General features: G+C 46.4%; 2 protein-coding genes and 1 pseudogene across 2 annotated transcripts; 2 read left to right on the top strand and 1 right to left on the bottom strand.

The window, feature by feature from the left end:
- The first annotated feature begins 2405 nt into the window (after positions 1-2405).
- polr2i (RNA polymerase II subunit I) lies at positions 2406-15649 on the top strand. The gene is made up of 6 exons (XM_068018991.1): positions 2406-2524; positions 4383-4437; positions 9867-9940; positions 12167-12241; positions 14258-14309; positions 15402-15649. The coding sequence occupies exons 1-6, from the start codon at positions 2463-2465 to the stop codon at positions 15462-15464; spliced, it is 381 nt and encodes a 126-aa protein (XP_067875092.1). The 5' UTR covers positions 2406-2462; the 3' UTR covers positions 15465-15649.
- An 879-nt stretch (positions 15650-16528) lies between these two features.
- LOC137353050 (adenosine receptor A1 pseudogene) overlaps positions 16529-27378 on the top strand; it is a 52106-nt pseudogene continuing 41256 nt past the window's right edge.
- On the bottom strand, positions 18244-27185 carry LOC137353157 (putative transcription factor ovo-like protein 3). The gene is made up of 4 exons (XM_068019205.1): positions 27086-27185; positions 26372-26535; positions 21625-21808; positions 18244-19039 (listed from the first exon to the last, which is right to left on the bottom strand). Exons 1-4 carry the CDS (start codon positions 27183-27185, stop codon positions 18747-18749), a joined length of 741 nt encoding a protein of 246 aa, XP_067875306.1. The 3' UTR covers positions 18244-18746.

The following is a 27378-nucleotide window of genomic DNA, read 5'->3' on the forward strand; positions in this document are numbered from 1 at the left end:
CCCTCACTGTAATACTCTGATAGACCCCACACCCCTCACTGTAACACTCTGATAGACCCCACACCCCTCACTGTAACACTCTGATAGATCCCACACCCTCACTGTGTCTGATGTGCTTGGAATGCTAACAATCCTGGTGGTCTTGGACGTCTAATGACACACTTCACAAAGAAAGAATTTTCTCTTTGATGTACAATTGTTGAATTCAATGACAGCAATGTTACGTGGGTTGTGTTTACCAGTACGTTCTGTTTCTGTGACAAGGTCCAAGTTCCTTTCCTATCTTTGCAACCCCTTGACCTTAGTGGTAGAATTTCAATAGACCTGATCAGGCTGTCTCAACATTTCACACATTTCCCCATTCTCTCCTTTCATAAACGTGTCACCCAGTTGGCAGATTATGGTCAGCAAGCCTGGTGATGGTTGGGGTTGTGGACTGTGGCAAGGACTGCCTCTTGCCTGTTTTCTCTACATGGAACTTTCCAGAGGGTTATGTGGACTGACTCTGGTTGCTATGAGGCTTTGGTTGGCAATACTGGCTCTGGTTGCTATGACTGACTCTGTTGCTATGACTGATTTTGGTTGCTATGCCTGACTCTGGTTGCTATGTGGTTCTGGTTCCTATGGCAGTTTCTGGCTACTATGACAGTCTCTAACTGCTGTGGCAGTCTCTGGTTACTCGACACTCTCTGGTTGCTATGGCAGGCTCTGGTTACTATGACATGCAGTGGTTGCTATGCATGGCTCTGGTTGCTATGAGGAGAAATAGACTAGCAGGGCAATGGGGATTGAACTAGGGAGTGGGACTGACTGCTTAGCGCCTTGGAGAGCCTCAATGGGCAGAATGGCCTCCTTCTGTGTCATACATGACTATGGCTCTATGGAAGGCTCTGGTTGCTATGATGGACTCTGGTGTCTATGAGGATCTGGTTGCTATGCCTGGCTCTGGTTGCTAAGCCTGGCTCTGGTTGCTGTGACAAGCTCTGGTTGCTGTGACAAGCTCTGGTTGCTGTGACAGGCTCTGGTTGCTATGGCAGGCTCTGGTTGCTATGAGGCTTTGGTTGCTATGGCAGGCTCTAGTTGCTATGGAAGTCTCTGGTTGCTATTCCTGGCTGTGGTTGCTATGGACGACCTGGAGTACTGTGTACAGTTTTGGTCCCCGTATTCAAGAAAGGATATACTGGCATTGGAGGCAGTTCAAAAGAGATTCACTAGGCTGATTCCTGGGATGAAGGAGTTGACTTATCAAGAACGGCTAAACAGGTTAGGCCTCTATTCATTAGAGTTTAGAAGAATGAGGGGTGATCTTATTGAAACGTACAAGATTCTGAGGGGGCTTGACAGGGTAGATGTTGAGAAGATGTTTCCACTAGTGGTGGAATCTTGAACTATGGGATATAGTTACAGAATAAGGGACACTCATTTAAAACTGATGTGCGAAGGAATTTCTTCTCTGAGGGTAGTGAATGTCTGGACTTCTCTGCCTCAGAGAATTGTGAAGGCTAGATCACTGAAATATTTAAAGAGGAGGTAGATAGATTTTTGAAATCTCGGGGAGCTGGCACAAAAGAGGAGTTGAGGTTTAGGGCAAATCAGTCATGATCTTATTTGAATGGCGGGGCAGGCTTGAGGGGCTGAATGGCCTACTCCTCCTATTTCTTATGTTCCTATGAAATCACTGGTTGCTATGGCAGGCTCAGGTTGCCACCAGGTTCTGGTTGCTATGGAAGGCTCTGGTTGCTAGGACAGGCTCTGGTTGCTGTGGAAGGCGCTTGTTGCTACGGCAGGCTCTGGTTGCTACGGCAGGCTCTGGTTGCTATGGAAGGCTCTGGTTGCTATGGAAGGCTCTGGTTTGTATGAGGTTCTGGTTGCTGTGGAAGGCTCTTGTTGCTAGGACAGGCGCTTGTTGCCATGGCAGGCTCTGGTTGCCACGAGGCTCTGGTTGCTATGGAAGGCTCTGGTTGCTATGGAAGGGTCTGGTTGCTATGACAGGTTCTGGTTGCTATGGAAGGCTCTGGTTGCTATGACAGGCTCTGGTTGCTATGGCAGGCTCTGGTTGCTATGGAAGGGTCTGGTTGCTATGACAGGTTCTGGTTGCGATGGAAGGCTCTGGTTGCTATGACAGGCTCTGGTTGCTATGGCAGGCTCTGGTTGCCACCAGGCTCTGGTTGCTATGGAAGGCTCTGGTTGCTATGGCAGGCTCTGGTTGCTATGGAAGGGTCTGGTTGCTATGACAGGTTCTGGTTGCTATGGAAGGCTCTGGTTGCTATGACAGGCTCTGGTTGCTATGACAGGCTCTGGTTGCTATGACAGGTTCTGGTTGCTATGGAAGGGTCTGGTTGCTATGGCTGCAATAGGAAGCTGGCGGTTTTGAAACGCGCGCGATGTTGCTGCGCGGGACCCGTACCGGAGTGACGCATGCGCAGAGACTGGTGGCGCGGTTGTTTCTGGAAGTTTCTGCGATGGATTTTGAGGGCGGGCACGGGGGGCCCGGGTTCGTGGGGATCCGATTCTGTCAGGAATGGTGAGAGAGGCGGCTTTTCACAAATCAATAACCCCAGAAATCGCTGGCGGGAGTCGGAGCATCGACCCGGAGGCGGCAAACCCCCCATCCCCGACCCCCCCTTCCCAAAGCCCCCTCCCTCCCCGACCCCCCCCCTTCCCAAAGCCCCCTCCCTCCCCGAACCCCCCCTTCCCAACGCCCCCCCTCCCCGAACCCCTCCCTCCCCGATCCCCCCTTCCCAAAGCCCCTTCCCTCCCCGACCCCCCCCTTCCCAAAGCCCCTTCCCTCCCCGATCCCCCCCCTTCCCAAAGCCCCCTCCCTCCCCGATCCCCCCTTCCCAAAGCCCCCTCCCTCCCCGACTCTTCCCCCCCCCCCTTCCCAACGCCTCCTCCCTCCCCGATCCCCCCCCTTCCCAACGCCCCCCCTCCCCGAACCCCTCCCTCCCCGATCCCCCCCCTTCCCAATGCCCCCTCCCTCCCCGATCCCCCCCTTCCCAAAGCACCCTCCCTCCCCGATCCCCCCTTCCCAAAGCCCCCTCCCTCCCCGATCCCCCCCTTCCCAAAGCCCCTTCCCTCCCCGATCCCCCCCCTTCCCAAAGCCCCCTCCCTCCCCGATCCCCCCTTCCCAAAGCCCCCTCCCTCCCCGACTCTTCTCCCCCCCCCCCTTCCCAACGCCTCCTCCCCCCCCCCCTTCCCAACGCCTCCTCCCTCCCCGATCCCCCCCCATTCCCAACGCCCCCCCTCCCCGAACCCCTCCCTCCCTGATCCCCCCCCCTTCCCATCGCCCCCCCTCCCCGAACCCCTCCCTCCCTGACTCCTCCCCCCCTTCCTGGCTTATCCCCCCTTCCCAACGCCTCCTCCCTCCCCGACCCCCCCATTCCCAATGCCTCCTCCCTCCCCGACCCCCCCTCCCAACGCCTCCTCACTCCCCGACCCCCCCTTCCTGAACCCCCCCCTTCCCGACGCCTTCTCCCTTCCCAATGCCCCCTCCCTCCCCGACCCCACCTTCCCAACGTTCCCTCCCCGACCCCCTCCCCATTCCCAACACCCTCCCCATTCCTGACCCCCCCCCCTTCCTCTCTCAACACCGCCCCCCCCCCCCCCTCACAGCGCTCCCCTTCTCTGTCTCTCCTGGGTTGTGCTGCAAGGCCATTTAACTGTGGGGTGCATTGGATGAGGAGCTACTGCTTTGTCTTCAAGCCTAAACATCTGGGAGAGTGCGGGGGTGGTGGGGTTGACAGCAACAGCTTTCATTTATGTAGTGTCTTTAATGCAATAGAACATCCCAAGACAACTTCACAGACGTGTAATAAAAAATTTAAACCAAGTCACATCAGATGTTAGGACTGATGACAAAGTGGTCATCACTTGGTCAAAGATATGAGTTTTCAGGAGGTGTCTTAAAGGAGGAAAACAATGCAGAGATGTTTAGGAAGGAAATTCCAGAGCTTAGGGCCAACAGTAGTGAAACAGTTAAAATCAGGGATGCACAAGAGACCAGAATTACTAGAACGCAGAGATCTTGGAGCTTTGTGGGGTTGGATTACACAGATAGGGAGGGATGAGAGCATGAAGGAATTTGGAAAGAAGGATGAGAATTTTAAAATTGAGGCATTGCTTATTCGGGAGCCCATGTAGGTCAGCGAGTACAGGGTATTGGGTCAATAGGACGTGGTGTGAATTAGGATACAGGCAGCAGAGTAACGCAAACAGTATTGGAAAACAAAATACTACAGGTGCTGGAAGTCTGAAATAAGAACAGAAAATGCTGGATGTCAGGCAGCATCTGCAGAGAAAGGAGAGTATGGATAATATTTCAGGTCTGTGACCCTTTATCCAGCATTTTCTAAACATTGTTGATGTATTTTTCTTTCTCTTAGTAATAACATGCTGTACCCAAAGGAAGATAAAGAAAATCGGATCCTGCTTTATGCGGTGAGTACATACCACCTTAATTTGATTTATTGGTTCAGACTTTCGAGGATGGTGTTCTGAGGAGTTACAGTATTGGACTCGAGGGAGTGAAAGTTTTAACACAACATGGTCAGGTGGTACAAAAAACAAAATATTACAGTGCCAGAAATCTGACACATTAAATGCCAAGAGGGACAATGGTGCAAGGCAGAAGGAGATGGTAACAGAATAAGAAATGAAAGACAGGTCTAGAGGAGATGAAAATGGGATTAACAGAATCATCACCAACAGCTGTCACCACAGAGCAAACTCATTTGAGAAAAGTTGCCCTCCGTGACAATGCATTTCAATTAAAATTCCACCATCAGGGAGGAAAATTGGGTTGGTCAAACCTCAGTGGATTAAAAGATGTTTCTTCCCAATCCTTCAAATACTGCAGCAGAGAGAAGATGCAGGAATACAAATCATGGAAACTATGGATCAGTGTGTTAAATAAATGGCTGCGTTTGCTGACAACGCAACCACTAGGTGGCTCAGTACTGGCACATGCAGCCTCATCCACTGAAACGTCACTGTCTACGACGTCTCAGGCAACTGCCAGTGACAAAGATGGCGCTGCTCAATTTATCACAAGAAACAAGATAAACCCAAAGCCCTTCAATCACTGCGAACGTTGCCTCCATCCCACCTCCAGCAGTACCCTGCTCCCTCCTGCCATTGTGCTTCTCTTCACTGCACCCTCCCATGCCCGTCTGCTCGCCACTCGGCACCCCTCAGCCACTCGCTTCCCGTCTTGCGCTTCGGCGGCTTCGGGTGGTGCGGCGGGGAATGATCGGCTGAGGGGTGGGGTGGGGTGGAGTGGCGAGGCCGGGAGCGAGCGAGTGGCCGAGGGGGGAAGCAGGGATGGTGGGAGGGAGCAGGATACTGTTCAGGGGAATGGAAGCGGTGATCGCGGCTATTGAAGGGTGAGGACGTCATTGTGTAGTGACATCAGTGCGCGCATTCATACTGGCAAGCTGTCAAATGATTGCACGCACTGATGACGTCCACAATCACTCTGCGCATTCTCTGCATTGTCAGGAGTTTCTATGTTAAATAAATACTCCAAAATGAAGTTCTAACATAGTCAAATTCTTGTGTACTTCCCTGTGACAAAGACTGATAGTGACCAAGTGCCCAGCTACCTCACCGTATGTCTTGATAAAATATGCAACTGTAGAGGCGTTTGTGAAAATAAAATACACAAGGCTAAGGTTATCAGATGAAACTGGAGTGTTTTTTGCATTTACTTTCTTGTTCCTGCGTAGACTAGGCTCGTATTTCCTTGAGTCTAGAGATTAAAGGGTGATCTGATTGAAGTGTTTGAGATGATTAATAGATTTGTTAGGGTAGATAGAGAGAAACTATTTCCTCTACTGGGAGAGTCCACAAGGGGAAATAACCTTAAAATTAGAACCAGGAAATTCAGGGGTGATGTCAGGAAACATGTCATAGAGTTATACAGTGCAGAAACTGGCCCTTCGGCCCAATGCGTCTGCGCCGACCATCAAGCACCCATCCAATCTAATTCCATTTTCCCGCACTTTGCCTGTAGCCTTGTATGCTATGGCATTTCAGGTGCTCATCTAAATACTTCTTAAATGTTGAGGTTTCCTGCCTCTACACCCCTTCAGGCAGTGTGTTCCAGATTCCAATCACCCTCTGGGTGAAAAACTCTTTCCTTAACTTTGCCCCTGGTTATTGACCCCTCCGCTAAGGGAAAAAGTTTCTTCCTATCTATCCTATCAATGTCCCTCATAATTTTGTATACCTCCATCAGGATCCCCCTCAGCCTTCTCTGCTCCAAGGAAAACAACCCAAGCCTATCCAGTCTCTCTTCATAGCCGAAATGCTCCAGCCCAGGCAACATCCTGGTGAACCTCCTCTGCACCCTCTCCAGTGCAATCACATCCTTCCTATTATGTGGTGACCAGAACTGTACACAGTACTCCAGTTGTGGCCTAACCAGAGTTTTACACAGCTCCATCATAACCTCCCTGCTCATATTCTGTGCCTCGGCTAATAAAGGCAAGAATCCCGTATGCCTTCCTAACCACCTTATCCACCTGTGCTGCTGCCTTCAGTGATCTATGGACAAGTACACCTAGGTCCCTCTGTACTTACTAGGGTCCTACCATCCATTGTATATTCTCTTGCCTTGTTAGTCCTCCCAAAATGCATCACCTCACACTTCTCAGGATTAAATTCCATTTGCCACTGCTCCGCCCATCTTACCAGCCTAACTATTTCGTCCTGTAATCTGACGCTTTCCTCCTCACTATTTATGACACCAACAATTTTCATGTCATCCGCGAACTTACTGATCATACCTCCTATATTCATGTCTAAATCATTAATGTATACTACAAACTGTAAGGGTCCCAGCACCAATCCCTGCGGTTAACCACTGGTCACAGGCTTCCACTCACAAAAACAACCCTCGACCATCACCCTCTGCCTCCTGCCACTAAGCCAATTTTGAATCCACTTGGCCAAATTGCCCTGGATTCCATGGGCTCTTACCTTCTTGACCAATCTCCCATGCGGGACCTTATCAAAAGCTTTACTGAAGTCCATGTAGACTACATCAACTGCGTTAGCCTCATCTACACATCTAGTCACTGCCTTGAAAAATTCAATCAAGTTAGTTAAGACACGATCTCCCCCTGACAAAGCCATGCTGACTATCCCTGATTAATCCCTGCCTCTCCAAGTGGAAAGTAATCCTGTCTCTCAGAATTTTTTCCAATAGTTTCCCTACCACTGACGTTAGACTCACACAAAGGGCAGTGGAAATCTGGAACACTCTTTCCCCCAAAAAGCTGTTGATGCTGGGGGTCATTAAAAATTTCAAGTCTGAGATTGCTAGGTATTTTTTATTAGTTAAGACTTATGGAAATAAAAGGTAAATGGAGTTAAGATACAGATCAGCCCCTATCGAATGCCGAAACTGCTGAGCTCTGCTGTGCGACCTTCTCTGGGTTCATTTGGTGGTCAGCAGCCCTTCAGAGTGCAAATATGTGAAACTGGCTCCTTGTGTGTCAGTGCGTATCCATGCATCCCTGATTTTCTTCACTTAACCATTGGCAACTGTGCCTTCAGCTGTATGGGCCCTAAGCCCTGCAATTCCCTCCTTAAACATCTCTCCCTCTCCTTTTAAGACACTCCCTAAAACCTACCTCTTTGAACAAGTTTTTGATCACCTGTCCTAATATCTCCTTATATAGCTCAATGTCAAATTTTGCTTTATAACGCTGCTGTGAAGAGCTTTGGGATGTTTTATTGTGTTAAAGGCACTGTATAAATATAAGTTGTCATCTCTCTCCCCACTCTCCCGGATGTTGAGACCTGGCAACAAACCATAGCTCCTCTTCTGTCGCACCTCGCAGTTGTCTGATAATCTTGTCTGAATGCTCCTGTGAAGTGCCCTGGGACATTTTACAATGTTAAAGGTGCTATATAATTGCAAGTTGCAGTTATGGAAATAAATGGCCTTAACCTTAAGGGATCTGGATGTCCTTATGCATGAATCGCGGAAAACTAGTATGCAGGTGCAGCAGGTAATAAGGAAGAAAAATGGAATTTTGGCATTTATTGCTAAAGGAATAGAGTATAAAAGTAGGGAAGTGTTGCTGCAACTGTACAAGGCATTAGTGAGACCGCACTTGGAGTATTGCATACAGTTTGGTCCCCTTACTTGAGGAGGGATGTAGATGCATTGGAGGCAGTTCAGAGGAGGTTCACTAGATTGATTCCAGAGATGAGGGGTTTTTCTTATGAAGAGAGATTGAGCAGTTTAGGCCTTTACTTTCTAGAGTTTAGAAGAATGAGAGGAGATCTAATTGAGGTATGTAAGATGATTAAGCGGATTGATAAAGTAGACGTAGAGAGGATGTTTCTCTGGTGGGGCAATCTAGAATAAGAGGTCATAGTTTTAGGTTAAGAGGTAGCAGATTTAAAACAGAGATGAGGAGAAATTACTTCTCTCAAAGGGTCGTGAGTCTGTGGAATTCACTACCCCAGAGTGTGGTGGATACCGTGACACTGAGTAAATTTAAGGAGGAGATAGACAGATTTTTAATTAGTAAAGGGTTATGGAGAACAGACAGGAAAGTGGAGTTGAGGCCGAGATGAGATCAGCCATGATTGTATTGAATGGCGGAGCAGGCTCGAGGGGCTGAATTGCCTGCTGCTGCTCCTAGTTCTTGTGTTCTAATCTGATGCCAGATTCAGGCTCATTTGCCCAGCGGTCTTGGATGCAGATCTGATTGTTTATATTTAGGAATGCAGCAAACTGGGAGAGCTGAAGTCTGCAATCTGTGATGTGAAAGCACTTTAGGTGATACTAAGACAAAATTGTTATTGAGACATTCGTATAGAACTAGAAAAAAGGAAATATCCTGAGACCATGCATGGGTTTATGGGAAAGCAGAGCAAAACCTGAATGTTTTCAACCAAGGAGCATGTGCTTATTGTAAGTGAAACAAGAGAAACACTGAACGGTTCCAGTATTTTGTGTCTCATATTGGAATGGGGCCAAGCTGATTAAATCCACTGACACTCAAATATACAAAGTGCAATCTACAGTGTGTTATACAAATCCAAGATTACTTTGTGAAAATTTATGACAGACTCAAACCTGTTTTGAATTGCTGGTGTTGTGGATGTTGCAGACTACAGATTGAAAATGGATTAAGGGGCTCGCCCATTGGTCTCTCGGAGGTAAAGACATTGTCCAGTTTAACACCACCCCACACAGTGCAGAATGTCTTGAGTTCAGTTCCATGATCTACACTGGATTGTCTGATGTGTTTGGGTGCTGCAATTGACATCAGTACCTCTACATCCCTGAGTTCCCAATCTGTTCTTCATAAGGATGGATTGTGTTGGAACAGAGTGCTTCCCCACAGGAATGAAGGGGAAATTGAAGGTATAAAATATGCCAGCTGTTGCGTTGCTAATTTGTCAGACACCCTAGCACATTCTCTCCCAAGACAGCAAAACTGTAGCTGTTTCTCCTTAGTGTTTCCTTCATCTACAGACATAAAACTGAAGATTGTCTCATCTAATTATTGTCTGATTTAAAAATAGATGCTGTTAGTATTCTGGACGTCTAGCAGCATCGGGGGAGAGAGAAATAGAGATTTCGTCAAAACAGCTTGATTTATCTCATCTTCTCTACCATACGTTTCAAGCCTGCTAGTGACTGGCAGTATGGGTTTTGGCCTGTCACCCAAGTCTCAATTTAACAGAGGACTCGCCCATTGTTGTGCCAATAGAGGGTGCCTGCTGGATAGATTTGGAAGGGTCTCCTTGTAGCTTTTCCTAATCCATTCCCCATCCTGAAAAAGTTGAATCTTTGATTTTGTGACCAGTTTATGTAACTCAAATGCTTTACATTTAAATTTCAGTGTCGAAACTGTGACTATCAGCAAGAAGCCGATAACAGCTGTATCTATGTCAACAAAATCACGCATGAAGTAGAGTAAGTAGCACTCGTATCTGCCGTGTGTGGGTTTAAGCAGTACACTGTTGTAACTGAGGCCAACAGTAAATTATAGCTGTTCCTCCCACTGAGGCTCCAGCTAAATTCAGTAGTTGCACCATCATCAGAGATGCAACGCAAACTAGAATTACCGTGAGTGTCATCTATCCCATTCCTCACAGCTCCCTTAAACATTGTGGGTAACTGCTCACTGTGGTACTGAGCCATACAGACCCAGTTTCTGCTCTGAGCTCTGCTGCGTTACCTGATCTCAGTCGCGTCCTACAGTTGAACCAAGTGCCCAGGGCTAGAGAGTTTAAAGTTGATCCGATCGCTTCTTGTCCCTTGACCCCGGCTGGAAAGTGTGCAAGTACAAGAACATTAGCAGGAGTAGGTCAGACGGCTCCTCGAGCCTTCTCCAACATTCAATAAGATCAAGGCTGATCTTAACTTCAATCCCACTGAGTCCAGTAACTAGTGTCCACAAACCTATCGATCTCTGTCTTGAATATACTCAACAGCTAAACATCCATACCCCTCTGGTGTAGAGAATTCCAAAGATCAGAACCTTCTGTGTGAAGAAATTTCTCCTCATCTCAGTCCTAAATGGCCAAACCCTTATCCTGAGACTATGACCCCCTTAGATCTAGACTCTCCACTCAGGTCAACCCCTCATCCCAGGAATCAATCTGGTGAATCTTCATTGGACTACCTCTTAAGACCAGTATATCCTTCCTTAGATATGGAGAACAAAACTGTACAAAGTACACCAGGTGTGCTCTCATCAAAGTATATGTGCATCAGGTCAGGATAGAATCAGGTGCCGTTCTGATGGCACCCTGACACTCAAACAGTCTTACTGCCACTCACTGTTGACGCTTACATCTGGATAATAGCCACTTGGTGATGTACAGGGAGGATTAATATCTGCATACCTGAGAAACCCACCTTTAGAGGAAATAGGGGTGGAAAGAACAAAAGTAAGTCATACTGCTGTTTCTATAACAGTTTAATGACTGTATCCGAACAATCCATTGAATACTTTAATTGGTCTGGCCACCAAAGGATATATGTTTTTTACAAGTAATATGCATTCTGCACGTGTGATTCTCGGGTGCTTTCGCAAAGAGCCATTCAGTAAAATATTGTAATGCTGGGTTTCTGTCATAAGAGGTCCTCGGTGAGCTATGCTGAGATATTGGGCTGGATTTTGCAGTCTGCGGTGAATCAACAGTGTTTGCTGCTGACCTGAAAGGAAGCTCCCATAAAAATCTAGCAATCTCTGGTGTGGTTTTCCCCTTTCCCAATCATAGTTTATATGTGGCGCCATGTCAAGGGGATCTCTAGGAGTCCAGCAGCAATGCTGTCAATAAGCAGGGTAGCAGCCAAATCACATTGACGTACTCTCAGAGAGCGAAGCGGGAGGTTGAAAACACTGAATCCCTTCACTTTTAATTTAAACATTTCAGATAATGAAATAAATGATTGCAATTGGATAGAAGCTAAAATATTACAAACAAATTTTTAAAAAATTGTTTTGTTTATATGTGTAATTTTTTATCATAATGAAGTTTGACATTCGACAAATGTAAAATTAGCTATTTAGGGCCAATGAGGGTGTTCAGCAGTAATTATGAACTGAGTACACCGTTAGAGAAAAAGTTACACCTTATTCAATAAAGTAACTTTTTCAAGAGTTTTTGCAATGAGAACAAAATGCAGGAGTGGAAGTTCTCGTCAGTTCAGTGATTTTTAATTGATTGCAGTCTGGTGGAGCCTCAACAGTACACTCTCTGGAGGAGTGTTGATTTCTGCGTTATTCTGCGCAGAGACGGACTGCAGAAGTTGCTGTCAGTTTGAGTGGAGTAATGACGCCGAACGCGGACAGTCTCGCTGTCATTACTGTCGCAAAATGTGGGCCATACGCTCAGGTGGTATAAAGCTGGCTGTTAATTCAGATTCCTCAGGTCCTGAGGCCATTAACGGTGATTTTATTTTTTGCGTTCTGATATGTCAAATTTCTGGTCCTAGGCTTTGCATGGTTCAACTTTGCACTAAAGAATAGAAAGTGTTAGTTTAAGCAGGCATCAAGATCGGCGCAGGCTTGGAGAGCCGAATGGCCTGTTCCTGTGTTGTACTGTTCTTTGTTCTTTGTACGTCACTCAGAAATTGTTTTGTCCAGAGCACCTGCATTGTTTTCATGAAGATGTTTTTCTCGCTAAACAGTGAATTGACCCAAATCATAGCCGATGTGGCACAGGATCCAACACTGCCTAGAACAGAAGATCACCCCTGCCCAAAGTAAGTAGCACTGCAGCACTGTTTAACAGCCTTGGCCCCTTTTAGAAGCCTTGCCCTCTTTTACAAGCTTTGTCCTTCTCAGATGCCCTAAGTCTAGTGAAAATACAATCTTTTGAGTTATTGACAGAAAGAAAGAAGATGGGCATTATTTGAAGCCTTTGGTATTTCTGTGTCACGCCACACTCTGTTATGCGCACCCATCTTTATTTGCTGATCAAGGACCTTTATCAGCAGTGTCGTAGCAGCCTATGGATTGTATCAGATTTTCCTCACTGCAATAGATTTGGTGGCAAGAAGAGAGGGAAAGGTCTGTCTTATAACAAGTTTAGTGCTGTACCTCTGATAGACCAGCAATTTGACAGCTGTGCTGACATTATTGTGAATGATCCAGACCTTTCTCCAACTTACTATTGGCAAGATCTAGCCATCCTGTTGGGGCCTGCCAAAAATCTAGTACCTTATTTGATATCTCCGCACTCCCCCATCTCCTTCCCATCCCACAGACTAGTTTGGGCTGTATCTGATGTTGCACACCTTCATTGTCCTGTTCAACTCAGTCAGTTTTTAAACCCCATATCCTTTCCATGATGACAGCTACTTAATACATATTTCCTACCTCCTCCTGAACTCCACCCTGCTTACTTAGGCAAATCTTAGCACACTCACCTACCAGTAAAGTTTATTTCCCAGCGTGTTCATTCTTAGTTATTGTGGTTGCTGTTTTCCTCCTTCAAATACGTGTATGTTGCAACCAGAGCAGGTTGGATGTGATCCTGAGTCCTAGAGCAGAGGCAAGCTCAGAATGTCGGTGGGTCTGTGGAAGATGCTGCATCCCAAGGCATTCGGTTTGAGGAACTAGGGTTGGGGACAAAGAGATTGGAGGCTAAAGGAGGGAATCTGCAGCCCGAGACCACTGAACCGGGGAGGGTGCGGGGTTGTAAAGTAGAACATGGCCACCATTTTAAAAACTAGAAATCTGCCGACTTCCTATTCCAGTTTGGTTGGGTGGGGGGGGTTGGGTAAGACATGATTCCCATAAACTGATCAGATTGATCGAAAAGCAACAGAGGGAGGGGTCTCATGATTTGGACAACTAGTTAAATCACTGGAACACAACAGGGCTTCTAAACTGATTTTAACATGGATAGATAAATTAATAAAATAGTACAGCACAGAAGGAGGCCATTTGTGCCTGTGCCAGCTCTTTGGTAGAGCAGTCTGTTTATTCTCACTCCCCTGATCTTTCACCATAGCCCCATATTTTTTCCCCTTCAAGTATTTATCCAGTTAACTTTTGAAATTACTGTTGAATCATCTTCCACCGCAGGCAGTGCGTTCCAGATCTTAACAGCTTTTGCAGAATTTTTTTTCCTTGTGTCGTCTCTGGTTCTTTTGCCAATTACCTTAAATTTGTGTCCTTTGGTTGGTGACTGGTCTGCCACTGGAAACAGTTTCTCCTTCTTTACTCGATCAAAACCCTTCATAATTTCAAACTCCTCTATCAAGTCTGAATCTTCTCTGCTCTAAGGAGAACAATCCCAGCTTCTCCAGTCTCTCCATGTAACTGAAGTCCCTCATCTCTGGAACCATTCTAGTAAATCTCTACCGCACCCTCTCCGAGGCCTTGACATCCTTCCTACAGTGCTGTGCCTAGAATTTGATACGGTATTCCAGCTGGGGCCTAACCATTGTTTTATAAAAGTTTAGCATAACTTTCTTGTTTTTGTACCCTATTCCTCTATTAATAAAGTCAAGGATCCCACATGCTTTTTTTTGAGCAGTCTTCTCAACTTGTCCTGTCAACTTCAAAGATTTGTGAACACACATCTCCAGGTCTCTCTTTTTGCACTCTCTTTAAAATTGTACCATTTAGTTCACATTGTCTATCCTCATTCTTCCCACCAAAATGTATCACTTCACACTGCTCTGCATTAAATTTCATCTACCATATGTCTGCCTATTTCGCCAATCTATGTCTTCCTGAAGCCTGTTACACCTGTTTTTAAATTCTTGCAGGTGTGGACACAAGGAAGCTGTGTTTTTCCAGTCGCACAGTGCAAGAGCTGAGGTACAGTAATGGAACCCATTGCAGATATACATGCAGTTGTTAAAAGTGTATATTCAAACCACTTATGCCAATGAATATAAGTTATACAGATAAATGAGTTGCTCCCTAGTTAGAGGCCTCAGAAGAAGCATATTATTTGTTTTCCACCATTTGGAAAGAAAGCTGATCTTTAATTTATCTTTTTTAAGATGGGGAACGTTTTGCACTTTGAGTGTAGGCGTTGGGTGTAGTGCGCTACTTTGTTTAATGACCATATTTTTTGTTTGACGAGTGATTTCTCACTGCACTCCTGCCAAACCTGGTATCGAGCTGCCTGCTCAAGCTCAAACAGCCATTGTAATTGCTGCTTAAATGCTCAACTGCGTAGCCCAAACTGTACACGTAGCTGTCTGCTTTCTGTTGCCTTTGTGTCCGTTTCTTAGTCTGAATGTGTAACTAGGTAGAATAGGAGAATGAATAGGCATGTGTTACTCAGGGTGTGTGTTTTTTTTTGTTGTTGTGTAAGCTGAGAGACTATGAATAGGTAGCCTGGGTGATGAAAAGCTTAAGTTTGACCCTTGGTTAGAATGCTATGGGAATCTGGCAACACTCTGTATTGGTTACATACTAACTGGAGAGCTTTAACAATTCAAAAATGAGAGTTTTCCAAGGATCTTGCTGTGCGAGAAACTAAACATTGTAGCGATGTAAAGCTTTTCATAATTAGTTATATGTCTATAAAGTATAGTGTGTGTATCTGTATATATGTACGTAAAATTTATATATATAAGACATATTCTTCCAGTATTAAATTGTAAAAAGTAGGAGTTTCTCTCCGCGCTAAATTATTGACAGTTCAAGTGCTTTGAGCACATGCCTATTAAGATCTAGATAATGACTGCCTGAACTCATTTCGTGTACAGTAGAGATTTTAATGAGCATTAGCAACATTGTGGCTTTAAAAGGGCCAGAAAAATGTTAAAATGTAAGGGACGTGGCTGCAGTCTGCCTCCGTTTTGTGAATGAGTGGAATGGTGGTTCTGACTTGTTGGCGACACAGAATTGCAAGTTTGAAGCGTGCCTTTAATGCAGTCTTCTTTCTCCTTGCTGCAGGATGCAATGAGGCTGTACTATGTGTGCACAGCGCCACACTGCGGCCATCGCTGGACTGAGTGAGGACACACAGTGTTGCCCCTTGAGATTTTGCTGTTGTCGGACTGTACCAACCGTGACATTCCCCGGCAGTCAACATGTCAGTTCAGGGATAATGTAGAATTGTGACACAAATCAACAGTGCGGTAAAAATGTTTATTTTTTTAAAAGCCACACTTGCACTGACATTTTGCTAATTTTGTAAATACAGTAATAAAAATTATTTTTAAAAAGTTGGAATAATCTGTGATTCTGTGCATTGATTTAAGCAATAACCATTAGGGATTGCTTCATAGAATCAAGAAATTTCACCACCAAAGGAAGACCATTTGGTCAGTTGTGCCTAGATTGACTACATCAGAGCTACCTACTCTAATCCCCTTTCCCAAACCCTTTGATATTTTTCTTTGTGTTTATCTAATTCTGTCTTAAATGTGTTTGACAGCTTCAGTAACCTACTTTAGTTTTTAGTTTAGAGATACAGCACTGAAACAGGCCCTTCGGCCCACCGAGTCTGTGCCGACCATCAACCACCCACTTATACTAATCCTACACTAATCCCATATCCCTACCACATCCCCACCTGTCCCTATATTTCCCTACCACCTACCTATACTAGGGGCAATTTATAATGGCCAATTAACCTATCAATCTGCAAGTCTTGGCTACTGATGAAGATTTTCATTATGTAATGGCCCTCATTGTAATGGCGTGACTTTGAGGGAAAAAATACAAGACGTCTGGTCTCTCTAGCTGTCTGGGAGGGTTATTCAACTACAGAGGGATGAAACTCTGGAAATCCCTCCCTTAATCCCTCTGCCATTCTACTCCTCTTTCCTCCTCTAAGAAGCTCCTTAAAACCTACTTTTTAAACCAGTTTTTGGTCACCTGTTATAATATCTCTCTCTCTCTTAGGTTCAGTGTTAAGTTTTGTTTGATAATCGCTCCTGTAAAGCACCTTGGGGCAGTTTACTGCATTAAAGGTGCTGTATAAATGCAAGTTGTTGCTGTGTCCTTGTCTGTATTTTTTTTAAATTCAACCTTCTACTTTGCAGGCTGATTATATGTTAATTTTCCCTGTAATGCTGCTCTTCACTGATGGGCTGACCTGCCCAGTTACCTCCCCCCTCCCCCACCCCCCACAATGCCAGCTTCAATTTCTTCACTAACCAATAGGGGCAGACCTTGTATTTTTTGCACATTCTGCTAATAATAGATGGCATGGGAATGAGGTGCAAATGTGTTTGTGGGATTTGGATGTGAATTCAAAGCTTTTCTGCCTGAGCGGACTCTGTGTTTGCATCTCATTTGTATCCTGACCAGCTGAACTATCACTTTGTTTTTGATTTTCTCCATCTTTTCCTGAAAAGGTGCTGGCTATTACTGTGATTTCTTGGATGCCAGCAGCCCTCCACTATCTTGTCACAGTGGCAGTTTGTCCTGTGTGTATCTAAACAGTGAGTGTTGAACTGCTATTTAACTACAGTGAACATCAGGACAAAGCTTGATCACTTGACATTCACATGCATGCACTTTGCAGCAAGAATTACTGGATAGAAATTAAGTATGGGAGACTTGACATTGCTGCACTGAGGTCAGTTGCCCTTTTCCAACCCACTCTGCCTTTTGAATTTAGGATAAGATCAGTTAATTCAGTCCTGAATAGTACACCAAATGGTGCATTTAGTTTTTTTTCCTGCCATGCAGAGGGATTTGTGTCTCTGGGTTCCTGCATTCATTTGGAGTCGTGATAGCCTTGTGAGACAGTCAGTGCTGCATCACACTCAATCCAACAGAGAAATCTGATCCTGCTGACATTTTCTCCTCCTTTATATTTCCTCCTCCGACTCCAGTTTAAAATTATGTATCTCCCTCTTAATGAAACTTGCATAACTGACTGTTGCCCCCTGTCCTTCCAATTAGCTGAAAGCAAGCAGCTTGTTCATTGACACCACTGCATTGGCCAGTGAGTTGGGGGTGCAGCTTTATGGCAGGACTTAATGCAAACAGTCTATTTTACTGCAAAGTCTGTTTAAACTGCGCACAACAGCCAACAGTCTACAGAGTCTTATTTAAAAAGAGTGTCTGCGAACAACCGCAAACAGAACTAATGACCAATACTGCAGCGACCTCTCCCAATTAAAGCAGGGTGATTTCTCCAGCAAAATGCACTGAATGGAGGATAGATCAATCCCAGTCACCTGGAGGAGTGTGGTTTCCAGGAGTGATTGACAGGTGATTACCCAATGATTCTGGCTGGACATAGCGGTGTTGCTACATACAATGGCAATTGAAAAGCTGAATTGTGGAGAGTGTGGACATCCATCTGCCATGAAGTGGCACATTGTGGCTCTGGCATATTTTGTCCCCAGTTCCTCTTAGCTTTCCAGCAAGGGTACAGGCCAGAGAATCCCACATTTTCTTTCAACAAAGGACACAAGAATTGAGATGGGATTTAGAACTCATCAGCCTCCGTCACCGACGATTCATTACCTTACTGGTGGACGGAGGGAGGTTGCTTGCAGGAGAAGCTCCTGTTTCCTTCTACCCCCATCCTGTTTCCTCCCGTCCTCTTCTGGAGGGGCTGATTGGCGAGAGAGTATAGTTCCAAGAATGCTGACAGAGGTGCTGCGCCTGTGCAGTCATTGTTGGGCTGTTCGGACATGGAGGGCGTCACATTTGAATATGAACCACCCCTCACCCAGAGTACACTTGCTGTTTCCAACAGAGTCACTAGATAGCAGACAGAAAGAAGGGCTCTGGTTGATTTGACTCTTTTTCCGCCCCCCCCCCCCCAGCGTAGAGCTACTAAAGCCACACATTGCACCCGTACCCCTACCCTAGCCAACATGATCTATATCAGTGCAGACTGTGAATTGAATCTTGGGATCTTCCCAGTTTATGTGATCTGCCACGAGGAATTGTGTCATAATCTAGGCTGATACTTGCAGTGAATTACTGAGGGAGTGCTGCACTGTCATTCAAATGAGATGTTAAACCTAGTCTGCCATCTCAAGTGCAAGCAATGGATCCCAGGGCCACTATTTCAAAGAAGAATAGATGAGTTTTCCTTGGTGTCTTGACCAATATTTATCTCTCAATTAACATTACTAAAAGCAGATTATCTGGTCATCGCATTGCTGTTTGTGGGACCTTGCTGAGAACAATTCTGGCTACTGTGCTTCCTGCATTACAACAGTCAATTCACTTAAAAAGTACCTTATGGGCTATAAAGCACTTTAGGAGCCTGAGGTAGTGAAAGGTGTTATATAAGTACAAGTTCTTCCTAGCTGGTTTAGGTAGTTTCTAGACGTAATGTGGAAAGAGCAGCATACTTAATCTGTTCTGAAACGATGCACTTTGCTTCCGCAGGTACTTGCGTAGCAAAGGGCTGGTGGGGTGGTGGTCCCTGATGTGGAGGAAGTATGTGTCCCCTTGATTCGATGTAAAGCCACAGTCCTCACATACAAAAATCTTGGAACGTCGTTCCCGGTAGGCATAGTTTTGGTGTACACTGTGAATCTTCTTCAGGTGAGATTCCAACGAGCATCGTTGTGTGAATGCCTTCTCGCACAGGTCACACTTGTAGGGTCGAATACCTACTTAAACAGAGGTGGGGTAATAAGTCTTTTCTCTCAGAACAATAGCACAAAAGTACCATACAAAAAGATAAAACAAGAACCTGCATTTATATAGCGCCTTTTACACCCTCAGGACGTGCCAAGGCGCTTTAAAGCCAATGAAGTAATTTTGAAGTGTAGTCACTGTTTAGGAAAGGCGGCAGCCAATTTGTGCATAGCAAGATCCCACAAAAAGCAATGAAATAAATAGCTCATCTACGTTAGGTGTTGTTCGAGCAATAAATGTTGGCCGAGGCACTGGGAGAATGCCCCTGCTCTTCTTTGAATAGTGCAGTGGGATCTTTAATGTCCACCTGAGAGGACAGAGCCTCAGTTTCGGTCTCATTCAAAAGACAGCACCTCTGACAGTGCAGCACTCCCTTCAAGAATACAAGAAATAGGAGCAGAAGTAGACCATTCGGCCCACCGAGCCTGCTCCGCCATTCAATACGATCATGGCTGATCTTGGGCTTCAATTTCACTTTCCTGCCCCCTCCCCATATCCCTTGATTCCCTGTGAGACCAAAAATCGATCTGTCTCAGCCTTAAATGTATTCAATGATGGAGCATCCACAACCCTCTGGGGTAGAGAATTCCAAAGATTCACAACCCTTTCAGTGAAGTAATTTCTCCTCATCTCAGTCCTGAACGATTAACCCCTTATCCCGAGACTGTGTCCCTGTGTTCTAGATCCCCTGACCAGTGGGAACAACTTCTCAGCTTCTACCCTATCAAGCCCTTTCAGAATCTTTTATGTCTCAATTAGATCACCTCTCCTTCTAAACTCCAGAGAATATTGGCCCAATTTAGTTTAGTTTAGAGATACAGCACTGAAACAGGCCCTTCGGCCCACCGAGTCTGTGCCGACCATCAACCACCCATTTATACTAATCCCACACTAATTCCATATTCCTACCACATCCCCACCTGTCCCTAAATTTCCCTACCACATACCTATACTAGGGGCAATTTATAACGGCCAATTTACCTATCAACCTGCAAGTCTTTGGCATGTGGGAGGAAACCGGAGCACCCGGAGAAAACCCACGCAAACACAGGGAGAACTTGCAAACTCCACACAGGCAGTACCCAGATTTGAACCCGGGTCGGTGGAGCTGTGAGGCTGCGGTGCTAACCACTGCGCCACTGTGATGCCCTACTCAGCCTTTCATCATAGGATAACCCCCTCATCCCAGGGACCAATTTAGTAAATCTTTGTCGCACTGTCTTCAGTGCAAGTATATTCTTTCTTAAATGTGGAGATCAAAACTGCACACAGTATTCCAGGTGCGGTCTCACCAAAGCCCTATACAATTTTAAAAAGACTTCTTTATTCCTGTACTCCAATTAAACGACTATATGTGTCAGGTTCGGGTCGGGTCTATATTCCGAGTCCAGAATTCGGGCTTGGGTTGGGTCGGAGAGTGCTGCTTCCAGGAACTCACTGGATCAGGCTCACCCATGATTCCCCACAACTCCATCTGCAGGAACAGCCTGCTGCCGGAGCAGATGAAAAGGATCACTAGTACCACCATTTGGACAAGGTAGGGCACAATAACATGTTTGATATCATTAAATTTATTGCAATGATTGTGTTGGGTTGAGTCAGGCGCGAAAAAAAATTAAAGGACTCTAGCCCTGGTCGGGTTCGGGTTGGCTGTGGTCGGGTCGGGTTTCAATTTTATACCCGAGTAGGCCTTTAACTCCAATCCCCTTGCAATAAAGACTAACATGCCATTTGCCTTCCTAATAGCCACCTGCATGTTAACTTTGTGCATTCCTTGTACGGGTACCCACAAGTCTCTCTGAACATCAACGCTTATCAGTTTTAAAAAATATTCTGCTTTTCTATTTTTACGAACAAAGTGAACAACTTCACACTTCCCTATGTTATACTCCATTTGCTATCTTGTTGCCCGCTCACTTAACCTGTTTATATCTCTTTGCAGCCTCTCGACATCCCTTTCCATCGAGCTTTGTATCATCAGCAAACTTAGATACATTACTCTCTGTCTCTTCATCCAGATCTTTAATATAGAGTGTAAATAGATGAGGCCTCAGCACTGATCCTTGCAGCACCCCACTATTCACTGCCTGCCAACTTAAAAATGCCCCATTTATGCCCACTCTCTGCTTCCTGTCTGTCAACCAATCTTCTATCCACGCTAATATATTACCCCCAACACCATGAGCCCTTATCTTGCCTATTAATCTTTTATGTGGCACCTTATCAAAAGCCTTTTGAAAATCCAGGTATACTACATCCTTTAAAGGGTTACCCTTTATCTACCCTATTAGTTACATCCTCAAAAAACTCTAATAAATTTGTCAATCAGAATCCGTACTGCTAGTCTTGATTATGTGGTCAGGTCCCTGGAGTGGGGCTTGACTCCACAACATTCTGACAGAGGCAAGAGCACTACCCTAGGGTCAAGTCCCATTCCAGAGACTTGAATGCGAACTGACACTCCTGTGCAGACTGAAGGAATGCTGTACTGTCAGAGGTGCTGTCTTTTGGATGAGCCTTTACTGAATGAGGTCCATTTTTACCATGATATAACCACCTGTGTGCGTTCGCATGTGCCTCTTCAGATCGAATGTGTCATTGAAGCCTTTTCCGCAGAACCTGCAGACATGTTTCTTCACCGCGCTGTGGCATTTCAGGTGACGGGTCAGCATGCGGTGTAACGGGAAGACTTTGTTGCAGGAGTAGCAGAGGAAATGGCCCTGCGCGTAAGCTGATTTCGCCTTCCAAAAAGAATTTAATGATTAGAAAGCATTTATACAGGAGAGAATTTCCTACATAGAATGTACATCACAGAAACAGGCCATTCGGCCCAACTAGTCCATGCCAGTATTTATGATCCAATTGAGTCTCCTGGCACCAATGTACCCTCTAATTTTTCTTCGGAGTGTGCGGGCTATTTAAGTGCCTCTTTAAATTTGCGCAGCTGCGCAGACACGGTAACTTAAAGGGGCCAACCTGTGCATGGCTTGCACAGGAACTTGTGGGTTGTCATGCGGCTTAGAGGAGACGTCGCCTGTCACTCTTTTTCATCTAACCCTATCAGGACAACGCAGCGAGCGGCTGACCGTCTTCCAGCAGCTCCCACTGCTGCTGGCGACGTCCAGGCCGGTCATCCTAGGCGGTGACTTCAACTGCATCATCGATGCGGCTGGACGATCCGGCAGTGACGACAGCAAACTGGACGCTACGTCCAGATTCCTCATAGAAACAGTTAAGGATGCCAAACTGCACGACGTCTTCAGCAAACCTGCAGACGGAGCGCAGCGCAGATACACATGGTCAAGATCGGACGGGTCTGCCCGTTCCAGGATTGACTTCCTGTTTGTGTCCTGTGCTGTCACGGTCGGATCCACCGACGTCAAGCCGGTGTTCTTCTCCGACCACTGCCTCTTACTGGCCGACTGTCACTTACAGGACGACCAGCGGGTTGGCAGAGGGACGTGGAAGCTCAATGCGACACTGCTGACCCCAGAGAACGTTGAGGAACTCAAAAGGGATTACAATGGTTGGAGGACCGTGAAACCCCTCTTTGAGTCTCCAGTTCACTGGTGGGAAGCGATTAAGGAGAACATCAAGAGGTTCTTCATCCACAAAGGTGTTCAGAAGGCGAGAGAGAGACAGAGGGAACTGTCCCGACTCCAGAAAATTATGCAAAATCTACTCCGGTTGCAGTCAATGGGGGTCGAGGTCAAGGAGGACCTCCAAGAGGTGAAGAGCCAGCAGGCCTCGCTCTTTGCCAAAGAGGCCTCCAAGATCATCTTCCGGTCCAGAGTCCGCTCCATCGAGCAGGATGAGACGTGCTCGCGTTACTTCTTCCAAAAGGTACACAGAGAGAGCTCTGTTATCAGCAGCCTGAAGGAAGAAGATGGCTCGGTAACGTCTTCGCAGTCCGACATACTAAGGATCAGCAAATCCTTTTATGCTGGGCTGTATGACGCGAAGCCCACAGACAGCAGAGCCTCCCAGTCCTTCCTGTCATCTATCACAGAGGTCTTAGATGACAGCAGGAGGGAGGGACTGGACAAGCCGCTAACTCTGGACGAGCTGACAAAGGCCGTCGAGTCTTTCGAGGCGAGTAAAACTCCCGGGAGCGACGGCTTACCGGTTGAGTTGTACTCGGCCCTGTGGGACTGGGTCGGCCCGGACCTGCTGGAAGTATACGAGAGTATGCTCCTGGCCGGTAGCATGTCAGAATCCATGAGAAAAGGCATCATCACCCTCATTTACAAGCAGAAGGGGGAGAGGGTAGAAATCAGAAATTGGCGGCCCATCTCACTGCTTAATGTTGATTACAAGATTCTGTCCAAAGTCATAGCCAGTCGAGTCAAGTCTGCTCTGGAGCTGGTGATTCACCCCGATCAGACCTGTACTGTACCCGGCAGGAAGATCTCTGATAGCCTCGCGCTACTCAGGGATACGATCGCCTACGTACGGGACAGGAGGGTGGACACCTGCCTCATCAGCCTGGACCAGGAGAAGGCTTTTGACAGGATATCGCACACCTACATGATGGACGTGCTTTCCAAAATGGGGTTTGGGGAGGGAATCTGCAATTGGATCCAACTGCTCTACACAAACATCAGTAGCGCAGTGTCAATCAACGGGTGGGAATCTGAAAGTTTCCCGATCAAATCTGGAGTCAGACAGGGCTGTCCTCTTTCCCCGGTCTTGTTTGTTTGCTGTATTGAACCCTTTGCTGAGTCTATTAGGAAGGATGCGAGCATAAGAGGGGTGACAATCCCAGGCAGCGGAGGCACTCAGGTCAAAACCTCCCTGTACATGGATGACGTCGCCGTCTTCTGCTCGGATCCGCTGTCCGTGCGCAGACTGATGAGCATCTGCGACCAGTTCGAACTGGCCTCGGGAGCCAAAGTTAACCACGGCAAGAGCGAGGCCATCTTCTTTGGGAACTGGGCTGACCGATCCTTTGTCCCCTTCACCGTCAGGTCAGATTACCTGAAGGTGCTGGGGATATGGTTCGGAAGTGCCGGGGCGTGCACCAAAACATGGGAGGAGCGAGTAGCCAAGGTACGACAAAGGTTGGGCATGTGGGGGCAGCGATCTCTCTCCATTGTGGGTAAGAACCTGGTCATCAGGTGCGAGGCGCTCACGTTGTTGCTCTACGTGGCGCAGGTCTGGCCCATACCCCACTCCTGCGCCGTGGCAGTCACCCGAGCCATTTTCCGCTTCGTCTGGGGATCTAAAATGGACCGGGTCCGGAGGGACACGATGTTCAAATCTCTGGACATGGGCGGGAAAAATGTACCCAACGTGGCCCTCATCCTGATGACCACCTTCGTGTGCGGCTGCATCAAGCTATGTGTAGATCCCCAGTACGCAAACTCCAAGTGTCACTACGTGCTGAGGTTCTATCTGTCCCCAGTGTTGCGAAGGATGGGCCTGGTCACATTGCCGCGGAACGCTCCGTGCAGTTGGGACGTGCCGTACCACCTATCCTTCGTGGAGCAGTTTCTGCGGAAAAACACCTTTGACTACCGGTCCATCAGGCAGTGGTCTGCACGGAATGTCCTCAAGGCCCTACGGGAAAAGGAAACGGTGGATCCTGTCGGATGGTTCCCCGAGCAGACCGTCAAAGTCATTTGGCGGAATGCCTCATCACCAGAACTTTCAAACAAGCACCAAGACGTAGCTTGGCTGGTGGTGAGAAGGGCCCTCCCCGTCAGATCCTTCATGCACACCCGAAGTCTCGCCCCCTCCGCACAGTGCCCCCGCGTTGGCTGTGGTGGGGAAGAGACGGTCGCCCACCTCCTCCTGGAATGTGCCTTTGCAAAGCAGGTGTGGAAAGAGATGCAGTGGTTTTTGTCAAGGTTCATCCCAAGCAGCTCTGTAACACAGGAGTCTGTGCTCTACGGGCTGTTCCCAGGGACGCACACCGAGACAAACATCAACTGCTGCTGGAGGACTATCAATTCGGTGAAAGACGCCCTTTGGTCTGCCCGAAACTTGCTGGTCTTCCAGCGCAAAGAGTTGTCCACCACCGAATGTTGCAGACTGGCACATTCCAAGGTCCAGGACTACGTGCTGAGGGACGCACTAAAGCTTGGGGCAGCCGCAGCAAAGGCTCAATGGGGAAAGACCACAGTGTAAGGTTCCCCCACCAAGCTGGACTGAGGGGCTGGATCCATGGGAAACCCCTCGAACTGTATCATTAATATTCTGAATTGCTGTAAATGTAAAACTGTAATTGACATGACAATTGTGAAACGGAAGGGTTGGGAAGAAACTCATGACAGTATTGAAGGAAACTGATCTCCCTTGCAATGTTTGTATTTTTTGGTGCTGTTTGGAAACTGTTTGGCAATGTAATTTTTACAGATTTTTATGAATAAAGTATATTTTGGAAATAAAAAAAAAAAAAAAAATCTAACCCTATCAGCATATCCTTCCATTCCTTTTTCCCTCATATACTTAATCAGTTCCCCTTAAAAGCATCTATGCTATTTGCTTCAATCACTTCATGTGGTAGTGAATTCAACCATTCTCTGGGTAACTAAGTTTTTACTCAATGACTATATTTATGCGCTTTGTTTTGGTCTACCCCACAAGTAAAAACAGCTTCTCTAACCTGTTCAAACTCTTTTATAAGACACAGGAGCAGGAGTAGTCCATAAAGCACATTGAGTCTGCACCACTATTCAATAAGATGAACTTCTACATCAACTCTACTTTCCTGCCATATCGCTATAATCCCTCGATTCCCTTAGTATCCAAAATTCTATTGCCTCTGACTTGTATATACACAATGACTGAGCACCCACAGCTCTCTAGGGTAGAGAATTCCAAAGACACTCAACCCTTTGAGTGAAGAAATTTCTCATCTCTGTCCCAAATGGCTGACCCTTACTCGAAGATGTGACCCTTAATGAAAGCTCTCTACCAGTGCTGCCATGGTTCTCTCGTTTGCTTTCTGTTTGTAGCTCTTGCCCAACTGCTGCTGTTATTTTGAAAAGTTTTTCCTCACTCCCTTGCCTGCACTGGTTGCTCTGACCCCTAGCAGTCCTCCAGGACTAAGCCCAAGTGACCATCCTCCATGTGTGAACCACAACAGTGAGTATTCCACCTGTGGGGATGAGGTAGTGGGGGTGTTCCTCACAATGCAGCTCACCCGCCTCTCACCCAACATCCACTCTCTCTGTAGAGAGGACCCTGGCTGTTCTCATTTTCCTTTAATCTTTCGGGCAATGAGAATCTTAAAAAAAAACAATTTGGCGGGGGCAGGTGTGATGACTGATCACTAAAAGCTTAATGCAGTAAGGCGGTACCTTAGGTTTGCTGAGCACTGGTTGAGCTTCCAGGTGAGCTATTCCATGCAGTTCTTTATCAAACGATCTCACCCACAGGTTTTGCATTTTGTCGTCTTCATTGACGGTGGCATCTTGTTCAGGTAAAGGTTGCTGCTTGTTAAGAGGACAGCCATCCAAGTATTCTGTGGATAGAATTAAATGCTATTCATAGTAGATCACAGATATGTAAGTAAGATGTGATTTTGCTATTGACATTGAGAGACTACTTTCTGACCATCATTATGCAATAGTTGTTGGCCACTAGCTATCTGGTTCCCGGTGAGATTAAAAAGAAAGGCTTGTTTCTACATAGCGTGATCTCAGAATGTCCCAAAGTGCTTTACAACCAATGAAGTACTTTTAAAGAGTAGTCACTGTTGTATGTCGGAAATGTGCCAATTTGCATGTAGCAAGTTCCCACAAACAGCAATGTGACAATGGCCAGATGATCTGTTTTTGTAATGTTGATTGAGGGATAACTATTGGTCAGGACACCAGAGTGAACTCCTCTGCGCTTCTTTGAAATAGTGCCATGGGATATTTTATGTCCATCTGAGAGGACAGACAGAGCCTCGGTTTAATGTCTCACCTGAAAGACGGCACCTCAAAGTGTAGCACTTTATCCATCTCTATCTTTCTCTCTCTTTCTTGCATTGTGAAAAGTATTGGGATTGTACTGTGGAGGAAACCTACCTGGAATGTAGAAATCCCCTCGTTGATCATCTGATAGGTTGCCCCAGTTGCGACTGCCACACCTAGTGTGTTGTTTTTTGACCAGAAACGATCGAGGCATTGTGGTGAAATGGGAAGCAGATGGTTCCAAGGTGAAAAGCAGAAATCACAGCCACTGACTAACAATCATAATGGAACTTCAGAAGAGCAATCGAGAAAGTCTTTGACACCAGCTAAACTCCGTCTGTCTCCCAAACAGTTAGCAATTCCATCTCAAAATGTAACCAATCGTCCAAGTCCCACGTCGCTTAAAT

The sequence above is a fragment of the Heterodontus francisci genome, chromosome 40, assembly GCF_036365525.1.
Source record: "Heterodontus francisci isolate sHetFra1 chromosome 40, sHetFra1.hap1, whole genome shotgun sequence".
Taxonomy (NCBI): Eukaryota; Metazoa; Chordata; class Chondrichthyes; order Heterodontiformes; family Heterodontidae; genus Heterodontus; species Heterodontus francisci.

What these genes read in the sequence shown, in the direction of transcription:
- polr2i (XM_068018991.1), top strand. Translation starts at nt 2,463, where the DNA reads ATGGATTTTGAGGGCGGGCACGGGGGGCCCGGGTTCGTGGGGATCCGA. An exon ending in ATCGGATCCTGCTTTATGCG is followed by an intron (nt 4,438 to 9,866) that starts GTGAGTACATAC and finishes TTTAAATTTCAG; the next exon opens with TGTCGAAACTGTGACTATCA. An exon ending in GAAGATCACCCCTGCCCAAA is followed by an intron (nt 12,242 to 14,257) that starts GTAAGTAGCACT and finishes AAATTCTTGCAG; the next exon opens with GTGTGGACACAAGGAAGCTG.
- LOC137353157 (XM_068019205.1), bottom strand. Translation starts at nt 27,185, where the DNA reads ATGCCTCGATCGTTTCTGGTCAAAAAACAACACACTAGGTGTGGCAGT. An exon ending in AGGGGATTTCTACATTCCAG is followed by an intron (nt 26,536 to 27,085) that starts GTAGGTTTCCTC and finishes TTCTATCCACAG; the next exon opens with AATACTTGGATGGCTGTCCT. An exon ending in CAGTGCTCAGCAAACCTAAG is followed by an intron (nt 21,809 to 26,371) that starts GTACCGCCTTAC and finishes TCTTTTTGGAAG; the next exon opens with GCGAAATCAGCTTACGCGCA.